The sequence below is a fragment of the Fulvia fulva genome, chromosome 5, assembly GCF_020509005.1.
Source record: "Fulvia fulva chromosome 5, complete sequence".
NCBI lineage: Eukaryota > Fungi > Ascomycota > Dothideomycetes > Mycosphaerellales > Mycosphaerellaceae > Fulvia > Fulvia fulva.
This window is the reverse complement of record NC_063016.1, coordinates 3,516,052-3,528,815: the sequence shown is the minus strand read 5'-3', so window position 1 is coordinate 3,528,815 and position 12,764 is coordinate 3,516,052. Positions and strand designations below refer to the sequence as shown.

The 12,764-nt window shown below is 53.1% G+C and overlaps 7 protein-coding genes across 7 annotated transcripts; 6 read left to right on the top strand and 1 right to left on the bottom strand.

Moving 5' to 3' along the window:
• Positions 1-862: 862 nt before the first annotated feature.
• Positions 863-2,155, top strand: CLAFUR5_06173 (Malic acid transport protein; the record flags this gene model as incomplete). The annotated part of the gene is made up of 2 exons (XM_047905321.1): positions 863-1,546; positions 1,601-2,155. 2 exons carry the CDS (start codon positions 863-865, stop codon positions 2,153-2,155), a joined length of 1,239 nt encoding a protein of 412 aa, XP_047761739.1.
• Positions 2,156-2,364: 209 nt separating this feature from the next.
• On the top strand, positions 2,365-2,613 carry CLAFUR5_06172 (uncharacterized protein; the record flags this gene model as incomplete). Its single annotated transcript, XM_047905320.1, has 1 exon — positions 2,365-2,613. One exon carries the CDS (start codon positions 2,365-2,367, stop codon positions 2,611-2,613), a length of 249 nt encoding a protein of 82 aa, XP_047761738.1.
• Positions 2,614-3,205: 592 nt separating this feature from the next.
• Positions 3,206-4,593, top strand: CLAFUR5_06171 (uncharacterized protein; the record flags this gene model as incomplete). The annotated part of the gene is made up of 5 exons (XM_047905319.1): positions 3,206-3,472; positions 3,527-4,088; positions 4,147-4,234; positions 4,304-4,349; positions 4,414-4,593. 5 exons carry the CDS (start codon positions 3,206-3,208, stop codon positions 4,591-4,593), a joined length of 1,143 nt encoding a protein of 380 aa, XP_047762611.1.
• A 902-nt stretch (positions 4,594-5,495) lies between these two features.
• On the top strand, positions 5,496-6,266 carry CLAFUR5_06170 (uncharacterized protein; the record flags this gene model as incomplete). Its single annotated transcript, XM_047905318.1, has 1 exon — positions 5,496-6,266. The coding sequence occupies one exon, from the start codon at positions 5,496-5,498 to the stop codon at positions 6,264-6,266; it is 771 nt and encodes a 256-aa protein (XP_047762610.1).
• Positions 6,267-6,385: 119 nt separating this feature from the next.
• CLAFUR5_06169 (uncharacterized protein) lies at positions 6,386-7,939 on the bottom strand (the record flags this gene model as incomplete). Its single annotated transcript, XM_047905317.1, has 1 exon — positions 6,386-7,939. One exon carries the CDS (start codon positions 7,937-7,939, stop codon positions 6,386-6,388), a length of 1,554 nt encoding a protein of 517 aa, XP_047762371.1.
• Positions 7,940-9,211: 1,272 nt separating this feature from the next.
• On the top strand, positions 9,212-9,709 carry CLAFUR5_06168 (uncharacterized protein; the record flags this gene model as incomplete). The annotated part of the gene is made up of 1 exon (XM_047905316.1): positions 9,212-9,709. The coding sequence occupies one exon, from the start codon at positions 9,212-9,214 to the stop codon at positions 9,707-9,709; it is 498 nt and encodes a 165-aa protein (XP_047762372.1).
• Positions 9,710-10,134: 425 nt separating this feature from the next.
• On the top strand, positions 10,135-12,517 carry CLAFUR5_06167 (Mitochondrial inner membrane i-AAA protease supercomplex subunit; the record flags this gene model as incomplete). Its single annotated transcript, XM_047905315.1, has 2 exons — positions 10,135-12,264; positions 12,359-12,517. The coding sequence occupies 2 exons, from the start codon at positions 10,135-10,137 to the stop codon at positions 12,515-12,517; spliced, it is 2,289 nt and encodes a 762-aa protein (XP_047762364.1).
• Between the last annotated feature and the right edge of the window lie 247 nt (positions 12,518-12,764).

The following is a 12,764-nucleotide window of genomic DNA, read 5'->3' as shown; positions in this document are numbered from 1 at the left end:
GCTCAAAGTGCATGTGATAGGAATCTGTGATTTCGGGGCGGCTACCTAGGTATGCGGTGTACGCTCGGCGTCGTTGACTCAGTGCATCGTTTTAGAACCTCCATTAGTGCCATGCGCAAGCTGACCAGTGACAGACGACTTTCTCGCCCAGAGTCAGACAGCCGCTTCCTTCATGTCCATGTTCTTGCAGTAGAAGTCTTCCCCGTGTGCTTGACGCCACACTCTCACTAAGCTTAGATCATCCGCGTCAAAACTTGACTGGCGTGACCTGGACAACAGTTGGCTTTGGTTAGGCTGTGCGCCAGATGCTACTCTTTCCTTGCCATTCCCGTCAAGCTCACGCAACATCATTCACTGTTCGACAGCAGACCGGTGTCGATTTCGGCTTGACGACCACCATTCAGAACTAACATAGCCTCATGTGCTCTGCTTCCTACCTGGACCTTAGGATCATGGAGCTGATGTGAAGGGTACGGCAGCGCCAGATTGCGACGGGTGGAGTTGCGAATCCCGCCTTCAGCTTCTCAGCACACCACAACATACATGGCTTGATATGCAGATTAACTTGATCAAGTGCGTCTGCGTGCCAGAGAGCTCTGTGGCCACCGTCTACACGCATTGCACGCTTGGCACGATTGTCTACCACCCGCGGCCAAGTCACACATCCGTGCTAACCGTCTTCTCAGTGACGTAGCAAGCCTCTGTCTCAAGATCAAGGATACAACAGGTGGGTCTAGACAACAGAATGCCTGACCTTTCACTTCTCGATACACTGCACGCTGTGGAACCTCATCAGGGAGCGATTCAAGGCCATCTTCGCACAACAGGACCACAGCACTCACACTGAGCACACCTTGACAAGATGGCTTCTCGTCTCACGAGCCAGACCACATCCGAGCAGAAGAACGATGATGTTGAGAAGCAACACCGAGAAGTGCACTGGCGCAAGGCATCACCGCCGGACAGTGCTGGCTTCAAAGATCGCATTGCGCATTTCACTTGGCCATGGTTTGCTTCTACCATGTCGACCGGAGCGTTGGCAGTCGTGATTGCGAACACACCCAACACATTCACAGGCCTCCGTACCATAGGCAAGATATTCGTCATCGTCGACCTTGTCTTGTTCTTCCTCTTCACAATTGCGATGGGTCTACGAGCTTTCTGGTTCCCGAGGCGATTCCTGGCTTCACTGTACCATCCCGTTGAAGGACTCTTCTTTGGCTCGTATTGGGTCTCGGTCTCCTTGATCTTGAACTGCACGCAAGCATATGGCGTGCCCGCATCAGGGCCATGGCTACCAAAAGCTCTGCTGGTCCTCTTCTGGATGTACTGCGCGATCGTGCTACTAGTTGCGATAGGACAGTACTTCGTCCTTTTCCAGGAGGAGAGGTTGAAGATCACGGATGCTGTCCCTGCTTGGATCTTTCCGATTTATCCTCTTCTCGTCGTCGGTAGTATGGCTGGTACGATGATTCCGAGTCAACCGCAGAAACAGGCGTTCAATATGTGGGTGGGAGCAGTCATGCTACAGGGTCTCAGCTGGACAGTAAGGTAAATTCTGGCAAGACACGATAATGAGTCCTACTGACGATTCATCCAGGTCGCACTTATGATGTACTCAATGTACACCCAACGACTAATGACGAGCGCTTTGCCCACACCATCAACTCGTCCGGGCATGTACGTTTCGGTCGGACCGGCTGGCTATACTGCAGCTGGCCTGATATCACTAGGCAAAAGAGCACCGAGCGTGTTACCGAGTGATACGTTCAACACAAACAATCTCGACGATGGTTCCTTCGTCAAGATCCTGGGCATTATGGCGGGCACCTTCATCATCATCTTCGCATTCTGGTTCTTCTGCATCTCGACTGTCTCAGTGGTCGCCGGTATCAGAAAAATGTCCTTCACGCTGAACTGGTGGGCTTTCATCTTCCCGAACGCCGGCCTGACTTTGGCTGCGATACAACTTGGCGATGCGTACTCTAGTCCTGCGATAAACGGAATCAGCAGTGCTCTGACGATAATGTTGGTGATAATGTGGCTGTTCACGACTGTTTCGCATGCCCGAGCATGGATTCAGGGCAAGATCATGTGGCCTGGTAAAGACGAGGACAAAGATATGCCAATGGGTTGGGGCAAGTATTCAGCATAGCCACTGTTTGAATGAACGCATTTAGACGCGCTCATCAACCTTGGTCAAAGTCCCTCTTTGCTTGGGAATCGACACTGAGGCCGGAGGATTTGCCAAGGCTCTGGACTCTATTCGGGGAGTTCAGACATAGGCGAGCTGGATTCATATGCCTGTTCCACGTAGAGTGGATCGCAATCAATTCCAGGCTCCAGCACCTCGGAGTGTCCGCCATGAGCCTCATGGGAAGAGAGTGGCTTCTCATGCAGGAGACCTACTCACTGCCACAGCGCAGCAAGTCTCCCGCGTCAGAGCGCTTACACAGAGAGACGTACATGGGCGCAACAAAGGGCCAGAAGGGCAATGAGACGCTGATCCCTGTGTTCTTCTCTCGTAACAAGCACGTGACAGCTTTCCCTCCAAGACTGCCAAAGACTTCTCGTCGCGAGGCTCGCAAACAAGTCGTTATTCGCGCCCATTGACGGCTACCACTTTGTGCAACAGGTGCGATGTCACGTGCACGTTGCGCAGGGACAATGTTCAGCTCGGTTTCTGTTTCATCTCACGATGATGGTCAGCACAACAATCCCCACTCCGGCTTGAAGAGTGTGATGGAATCCGTGGATCGTCATCCGCACCTACTGACCATAGTATAAGCAGAATAAGACGTCCGAATGCAGCGACTATTTGGAAGGTTGACGGTTCCGGCCCTCGCTTACAGGGTGGTACCAACATTTACACAGCCCATCGTCATCAAACCTGCTCCCCAACTGCAAGAAGGGCCACGAAAATGATGAGTGAGAATAGCAAGGCTGAAGTAGCCTTTGTTGCTGAAGGCGAGACCCAACAGAAGGATGAGCGAGGTCAGAAGGTGGCAGAGGCGAAAGAGAAACATATAAGCAGTAAAGACAAGTCAGTAGAAGGTAAGTCTCATCAACATAGCTTCAATTGAGCATATCAACACTCTTCGGACTCTGGCAAGAATGTACACAATTGGACTAATCGGCATCCTAGGGGCCTTTGTCGCTTCAACAAGTGCACAATCGAATCCCATTTACCATATCAGCTCCCTCAATGGCCCAAAACGCCACAGAAAACAGCAGTGACGAATTTCTGGTCTTTCCAAGCTTTCAGCCCGATGTTGCATTCTTAAAGAAGCTGGAAAGACGAGCCCCCATTGACAAGGATCCTACACGCGGTCCACAGCTCAAGATGATTCCTGCTACGCCGCCAGATGGTAGCCCTCCAGCTACCGATGTGCCGTTCGATCCTAACACGGACGAGCTGTATCGGCTGGATGACAGTTCTGGCGTGAATCAGTGGATCTACATCATCAACACGGTATGGTCATGCAGGTATTTGGCGGATATCAGCAAGCTAATCGATGTTTCACAGGGTTTCGACACCAGCATTCCCGATTTGCAAGCAAATGGGCGGGAGGTCACTACCTTCGTTGTGCCGCCATCTTTCACACTTTCGGAGAGCATACCCATCGACCGCCGCGGACCAACAGACATAAGCGATATCGGTGATCGAGACGCATCGACCAACACTTTCCGTGGCCACGGCACAGGAGTGGCGAGTGCCGCAGGTGGTCTCGAGTACGGTGTTACACCACGAGCTAATCTACACCTCATCAAGGGCAAAGGCAGCTTCTGCCAGCCGCGAGGCGAAGGCTTGACAAGTCATGTTGCCGCTGGCTACACACACCAAGCTATTGAACGGGCGTTCGGCCACATTCAAGGTCACTACTTTGGCTTGAGGACAAACAACGGCGTCACACGCGCTGTCATCAATCTTTCATGGGGTATCGCCAGACAAGACGGAGCACGCGAGGTTAACAGAGATAGCGAGCTGGGTAGGCTCTTCGACAAGTTCTTGAGCTGGGCGGTCGACAATGACATCGTTGTCGTCTGCGCAGCTGGAAACTTTGGTAGATCGGCTGAGCAGCAAGTTCGTAAGTGCCTCTCCCTTCTGCCAAGCTTCGTGGTGTTTGGCTAACAGTATTCACCTAGTCGGTGACTTCTTGCCGCAAAGACTTGCTTCGGCGGGCAACAATGCGCTTATCACAGTCGGTGCCGTGACGGGACAAGGAGCTCTGTGGTAAGACTTCGCAAGCATCTGCACGACTGTGCGTCCCCAATTTTGTGCATTACACCGATACCCTCTTAGGGACCAGACTACACCACCAGGGCCAAGTCGCCGAGATTACGGAGAGGTCAGTGTCACTTAGCAGTAGACGATAGTCATGAGCTCATCTCACTAACACTTCACTGCAACAGCCTACCCTTACTGGACAACATGACATCTTTGCCATGGGAGACAACACCATCAGATACCAAGGCCTCGGCGGACAGGAAAAGGGCAGTGGAGAAGGCGAATTTGGTACTTCGATTGCTGCCCCTCAAGTCGCCGCTACCATCGCCTACCTCTTCCAGCATCCCGTGAACGGTCTCACCTAGACGTCTGGCTAAGTTGCTCAACAAGCTAGAGATCTGGTATTATGCCTGTACGACCCAAACAACCAAAACGGTTGCTTTGGAGTACGATGCAATTCCGAGTCTCGAACCATGAACAATGGCGCTCGCTTTGTGAACGCTGATGGGAATGGCGGTTCCGAGGAGACCTTTACTGGTCTGTGTCTTAATGATACGTCTCGCGAAGAGTTCAGCCAGTGTCAGTGGGAGGGTGAAGGAGGTGTCGTGCAGGTTGCTGGTTGCGGCTCTGAGTCTGCTTGTCCTGAGAATAATGCGCCTTGCAGCTTTAACGTGGGGGCCGAAGCCGCGGAGTGTGCTGCATAGGGGACGTTGGCATTACTGATCGGAAGAGGCGTACTCCGGTGCTGGTATGGCGTTCGCATGGCTCATAGAGGTTATGGCTTGGTGCTGCTTGAACAGGACGTCCGTTTCCTTCGAATAAGGAGCAGCGGGAAGTTTGATAGCCATACGAAGTTGTGAGGATCCGTCTGACAGGGAGACCTTTCGACGACATGCTTGCATTCATTTACTCGTTCATCGTATCTTGAGATCTGCCTTCCAACATCTGGCGCTGTTATGTGCATCCTCCGACGCCCCCCCCCCTCCCCGGCATACACTCCGTGTTGGCTTCGTTGATGTCTGCTGCTAACAATGCTGACATAAAGGGACAGACATGAGGGTCAATACCAGGATCGTTGCTGTGCTACATTGGTGTAACTCAACTGTGAGGGGAATCTAGCCAAATCAGCTTCCATGCAGCTCAACAACAACCAACTTAGAACTCAGCGTTCCTCGCTCGAACGAAATCTCTCGGTCTATGACCTGCGACTCGCAACTCACCTGAATTGATCCACAGAGAACTCACCGCTATTCTTTCCATCGAAATAATGTCAGCCACGGAGCAGTTCAAGACGGCATACAATGCTTCCGCAGCCACCTATAACGACTACGGCTCCACGCCTATCGGCCAACTCGAATCTCAACTCATCAAGATAGCCCTGGGCGACTGCTCTGGGCTCACAGTGCTGGACCTTGGTGGCGGCACAGGTCTGCACGCTCGCGAAGCAGTCGAGCTAGGCGCCTTGAGCGTAGATGTTATCGATGTTTCGCTCGAGATGCTCAATGTCGCTCAGGTACTCGGTCAGGGCCCTGCCCATGTTGAGAAGCTGCGATACTTCGAGGCAGACGTTTCCAAGCCACTAGAGCACCTATCCTTGCGACAGGAGAAGTACGATGTGGTCATGGCCAACTGGATCTTCGGTTGTGCGCCGACTCTCGACGTGCTGGAGGGCATGTTCGCGAACATTGCAAAGTATCTCAAGCCCGGTGGGAAATTCGTGGGTGTGCGGGATGCCAATGTGGAAGAATTGCAGGCTGCGTTCCCGAAGTACGGCGTGTCTGCACGAAACATCGAGGCGATTCCAGGAGGCATCAAGTATCTTGTCTCGATCCACACCACACCTACGACGCAATTCGAGGCGTCGTCGATGAATATCACTCGATCTGGGTCCACTGCTATGTACGAGCAATATGGGTTGAGGAATGTTCGAGTGGTGCCTTGCGAACAAGCTGAGGTCGTCAAGGAAGAGCCGGACTTCTGGAAAGACTTCCTGGCAAGTCCAAATCTAGCCGTGGTGCAAGCAGTGAACAGTAGCTAGAAGGAAGATCCAGCATACGAGAGGCGGAAAAGGGATGATTAGAGAAGATGACATAAGGTATATCGAAGTACTGTACGAAAGCTGCAAAACAGAAGACTTACTCACGCGAGCTTGCTGCCTCACCTCCACGAAAAGAAGTACTCATTCCTAGCATTCGCAATCGCCTTACAAAGGCGCGTCTGCGGATGTCCAACTTGATACGGAAACAAGTCGCCATGCCACTCCCTCGTGATCTCGTTCACGAAGAAGCGATGGCCATCCTTTTCGGCTGGAATGCCAATATCCATCCGCACAGCCATCTCCAGCGACTCAAACATGGAGTCGCTGCAGTCTATTCGAGGCGCTGCAGGGTAGACTTCTTCGTTGCGAAGTGTTCTGAGCGTCGATGGCGGGATGTTCTTCCCCGGAGAAAGAGTACCAGCCAGCTGGCCCAACTCCGGAGATTCGGCGTGCCATGTGTCGTCAGGGAGCTCAGTGCGTGCTCTCTTGGTTGAGGCAGAGTCTTCTTCTTCTTCTTCTTCTTCTTCTTCTTCTTCTTCTTCTTCTTCTTCATCATCATCATCGTCGGTGGAACGCTTACGCTTCTTTGCGTTGTCCTGCTCGCGTGGAATAGCAGTATCGTCACTATTCTGCTTCGTACCAACACGGTCCTGCCGTTCAAACCTTCGCAACTGCTCGTAAGTGTATAGCGCGAAGTCCTCGAGATCCTTGTAAGTCTTGTCACCGCAAAAGTCCTTATCTAGGAGCTCATCCGATACACGATTGAGCACATTCAACCCGAAGTTGTACTCCACGACGTCGTCATCATTAGTCACTGGGATCGTGTGTATAGCCTCGAAAACATACCCCTTTCGGCCACGAAGTCCTTCTGTGTGAGGTAAAGTAACGATAAAAAGACGAAACTCACCGAACTCGATCAACGAGTTTATCTTTTCCTGGTGAAACCACCTCTGCCCCTTGTCCATCAGCGCCTGCGCTTCTTGTGCCGTGTCGCCCGGTTGGCATGGTAGGAGGTCGCGTATATCTTCCATACTAGGGTGGACAAAGACGCCGTTGGAGTTAGAAGAATTCGCCCGCTTCATAACGAAAGGCTGAAGAAGTGTGCAACCACTTGTACTCAGACATGTCGTTGGTCGATAGGCAAAGCTGTTTGGTGCTGATCGTGCGATGTGGTCCAGAGCCTCGATGTCACCAATCTTGAATTCCGCCTCTTGTAACTCTCGTAGATTAGGGTAGAAGCGAGCCTGCTCGCCGTGTATCTTCTGAATATCGCGATAGACACTACCAATGACATCGACCTGTCGATCACATGGCCAGTGACAGAGAACGAGAACTTTCTGCTCTGACTGAACGAGGTTCTTGCCTTGATTCAGCTCTCTTCGCAGATTGTCCCATGTAATGTATGTTACCTCGTTGGGACATTGACTCGCAATGACCAGAGACGAATGAACGGTAACGTGATCTGCAGTAAGGTACACCCATCGCTTCCCAATGATGTCTTTTATTTTTTCCGCCCAACGCTTCTCAAAACACCACGGAATGTTCCTGTTGCGACCTATCATCTCCATGCTGACGCGGACATATCGCGCATCGAGGTTGAGACCATCTGGACATCGAAGTGGTTTATGATCACCGACCCGTGTGACCTGATCTGGAGACCCAGTGAAGACCATTTTCGCGGAAAAAAGCGGATAGCGTGAGTGAGTTGTCAGTCGTATCGTGAAGCAGGAGTCGTGTAGACCGCGAAATTATGGTGACCATGGTGGCCACGAGCTTCTAATGTCCAGCAGACAGTGAAATAACACATATCCATGAGGACAAAGGTTCGTCAAAGAAGTACTATCTTTGGCGATTGGTCTCTCAATGGTGACGTCGGTGACAAAGGAAGATGGGCAACGTACCTTCTTTCAGACGAGGTCTAACCGATACATCGTTGAGAGCTTGTAAAGATTGCCGTTGACCTGTCGAAAGATCTCGCACTCTGCCGAATATTGTCTCAAGAGCATCTCTAGCACCTGGCAACATTGCTGCTGCGCCGCCGTCGAGGAGAACAGGCAGCTTGTCTTGATCATCTGAAGGGGCTCTAACGCCATCCACGTTATGAAAGCATTGTGGCCGGCTGAAAATAAATGTATTGACCGTCTGAACTTAGTCGAATCTCGATCCTGTGGCTATGGGCCGCTTTGGTGAGTTTCGTTCTGTCTGTCGATATAGTCGAGGTATGCCCGCGAAATATTGTGTCGGGGCATGAAGACAACATAGGGAAATTCTGCTGTGCTGCTGCCCCACAATACGGGACGCTAACGTGAGGTGGGTCGATAGTGCATCGTCATTGGATGTTGCCGGGCAAAGGTCGTCGGCGTACTTTTATGGAGTCAATGGACCTGCAGAACCTCCGCTTCATGTCGTGAAATCAATGCTTCGGACGGATATCGTACTCGAATTCGTTGCCATCAACAAGTCAGAACAGATGGCTTGCCATGCCGAAGAAAGCGTTCTCGATCGTTGGGTCTGAGGTTCGATCCATTGGGTACCACGAGCTGCGAAGCTTGGCCCATTCATCCCGTTTTCGTCACTATGGGCGACAGACATCTTCCAGACCCGAGGCAGATTAATGATACATGCACTGCGTCCCGCAGCGTGGCGCGCGCCATACGACTTGGGTCTTCAAGGTTGCATTAGACGGCTGCGGTCCTGCATCCCAAGGCTCTGAGGTGACGTCTGACACATCGCGTGCTCCTCTGGACCACTGTCACACCTCCGTAGGTATGCATATTGAGGTGGATTTGGGCGTTAGGTTAGAATTTTGCACCCACTTGGGTGGCTCTGCGCAAAATGAAGCATCAATCGAGCAGAGCATAAGAGAAACTCCCGCATACTCAACCAAGTAGCATCTCTTCAGCATTCTTCCATCTTTCAAGACAGCTCAGATCGATTATTGCATCATGTCTTCGGCAAACTACCCTCTACGCCAGTCTGGCATCTACCGCAATCTGCCACAATTCGACCCAAGCATCAAGAACCTGAAAGCCATCATCTGCGGCGCGACTGGCATATCTGGCTTCAACGCCTTGCGCGCCCTGCGGGACACTCCTGATCGGTGGTCAAAAGTCTATACCCTATCTCGCTCCCCTCTGAAGCAGGAAATGCTGAATCTGCTCACGGAGAAGCAAAGATGCAAGATACAGCACGTCTCAGTGGACCTCACCTCATCTGGAGATTCAGTCGCCAAGTCGTTAAAGGACGCCGGAGTCGACGCGGATTACGTCTTCTTCTATTCGTATCTACAGCCGAAGACCGGCGAGTCCGGGATGAGTGCCAATCTGGCCAAGGCGTTGGTAGAGGCCAATGTGCCGCTCCTCGACAACTTCCTCCAGAGTCTGCCAAAGGCGGGCATCAAGCCAAAGCGTATCCTCCTTCAGACGACAGTGCTCGGCCATTGATATGATGGTGTAGTCAGTCAAGATGGCTGCCATGAAATAATGTTGCTTAGCGTTCATATCGTCGTGTACGGTGTCGGAAGTCCCGATGGTCATGACCGCTTGAAGTCCCGATGGTCATGACCGCTTGAAGCACGATGGTCATGACCGCTTGAAGCACGGGGTTTGCCGGTGAAACACCGCAGCGGCCTCGACACTTCGAAACGTCCGGGTGCTCCATGTGAGTCGTGTGCACTTCCCACAGGCCACCGCACATCCTCATTCAGCGTCCTCTGGTGCAGCGCACCCCCATATAGCGCAGCCGCATCGGCAGTCCCGTCTTGTGACGCCTTCCGCTCATCTGATTGCTTTCTTCTGCTGCGCGTCCCTTCACCAAGCAAGCGGCAAGTCCGCATTACCGCAAGAGAGACTGCACGACGGCCGGGAGCATGGCCACAACGACGACTATGGGCAGCGTGCTGGCGCGAGGTCAGGCCATCTTTGCAGTGAGACCCGCAGCGTCGATACTTTGCCACTTGCCACGCGGGACATTGCCACTGTCGTCCCTATCGCCCGCCTCGAAATGCTTCTCCGCCGCAACTCGACTTGGCCCGCTTGCCCTTCGAGCGCCTGTCAGGACGAGCTTCGTTGGTTTCAGCCAGCAACGGACAATATTCGGCGGGGGTGGCAATAACAGCAACAGCAACAGCAGCAATGCGCAGCCTAATCGAAACCTCCTCGCCCATATGGAACAGCAAGCGAACAACAATCCGTCCAGCGCCACTGCCCAGAATGGCTTCTATCAGGCTCTTCTCCGCGCAAACATGCCCGAGATCCTCGTCGAACGGTACAACACTGGACGCTACGCCACGAACGCCGCTACCGACCAAGCCTACCAGAAGGCGCTCGAACGATTGGGCGCTGCCGAAGTAGGAGCAGGTGGACTTGGAGCCATGGCTGGCCGTATCCCAGCCGGCAACAGCAACACGATGAGCAGCGAACAACTACAAGCTATTGGACAAGCCGTATCCGCAAAGACACAAGGAGGCAATGTCAGCATTTCACGGCAGGGCTCCGGCGCCAAGAGCGAGCCACTGTACGTTGTCGTCGACGAGAGCATGGGCAGCACCATCTTCAAATGGGTCAGGTTCTTCCTGGTCTTTGGTCTGGTCGCATACTGCTCGCTGGTCGTCTTCACCCTGCTCATCGAGGCAACTGGCGTGTTGAAGAAGGTCGGCGGCGCAAAAGATGCCGAGGCAAAGCCTGAACTACAGACAACCAAGTTCTCCGATGTTCAAGGCTGCGACGAGGCCAAGGATGAGCTCCAGGAGCTGGTCGATTTTTTGAAATCTCCCGACCAGTTTAGTACCCTGGGCGGCAAGCTTCCGAAGGGTGTCCTGCTCGTTGGTCCTCCAGGTACCGGAAAGACTCTTCTCGCACGTGCTGTGGCCGGTGAAGCCGGTGTGCCATTCTTCTACATGTCTGGATCTGAGTTCGACGAGGTATACGTCGGTGTCGGAGCCAAGCGTGTCCGCGAACTGTTCACCAACGCCCGCGCAAAGAGCCCAGCCATCATCTTCATCGACGAACTTGACGCTATTGGCAGCAAGCGCCATGAACGCGATGCCGCTTACGCTAAGCAGACTCTCAATCAGCTCTTGACTGAACTCGATGGCTTCTCCCAGGACTCTGGTGTCATCATCATCGGTGCAACCAACTTCCCCGAATCTCTCGACAAGGCATTGACTCGACCTGGCCGCTTCGATCGCAACGTTAACGTACCGCTTCCAGATGTCCGCGGTCGCATTGCTATTCTCAAGCACCACATGCGCAACATCAAGTTCGACCCTGCCGTGGACGCTGCCACTATCGCTCGAGGTTGTCCTGGCTTCTCCGGCGCTGAGTTGGAGAACGTTGTCAATCAAGCGGCTGTTCGTGCGTCAAAGCTCAAGCAACAGAAGGTCACAGAGGCAGATCTAGTGTGGGCAAAGGACAAGATCATGATGGGGGCTGAGCGCAGAAGTGCGGTAATCCAGCAGAAGGACAAGGTCATGACAGCCTACCATGAAGGTGGACACGCTCTAGTGGCGCTGCTCACGGAAGATTCTACGCCTCTATACAAGGCCACCATCATGCCGCGAGGCCACGCCTTGGGTATCACATACATGCTGCCGGAGATGGATCAGGTGTCGGAAACAAAGAGGCAGATGATGGCACAAATTGACGTGGCCATGGGCGGCAAAGTGGCCGAAGAGCTGATCTACGGTGCGGACAACGTGACAACTGGAGCGAGCTCGGACATCACGAACGCTACTCGAATTGCGTACTCGATGGTCACCAGGGCCGGCATGAGCGAATCGCTGGGCAACATCGATCTTGCGAACAACTATAACAAGCTTTCCGGCGAAACCAAAAAACAGATCGAGTCTGAGGTTCGACGGCTTGTTGAGGATGGCAGAAAGCGTGCCGTCGACCTTCTAACCAAGAATCGAGAAGGATTGGAACGTCTGGCCAACGCTCTTGTGGAATACGAAACTCTTAACAAGGAGGAGATCGAGAAGGTTGTGAGGGGCGAAAAGGTGAGTGACATGCACGGGCGATCCTTGCAGAACGCCAGTGGCTGAGGCTATGGAATGCCTATTTGGAGCATAGCTAACATTTGCTGTTTAACAGTTGACCGACAAGCTCAAGGTCGACGTCAGCACTCCCGTCAAGATGCCCGAGCCCGGCTCATTCTTACCACCTCCACCTCCACCTGGAGTTCCCGTTCCAGGCGTTGGTTCAGGTAGCCCCGACCCACCGTCAGGTGGCCAGGTGGCAGGCAGTCCTTAGGAGAGATATGAGGAATGGATGATATTTGTATGGGGCACATGAGGATGTCTCCACCACCTAACCTGCGAAGCCGCCATCTGCACGAAGTGCAAAGGCACAGTCGTTGCAGAAGACGTAGACGGAAGAACGCGCTCGCTCATGTCGCGGGGCAGGACGTCCGGGGTGATGAAAGAGGCGAAAGAGATGAGCGCTCGTGTCTAGAGGGGTGGAGAGATACAGTCATGAACGAGCGCATCCCGTTTGTATA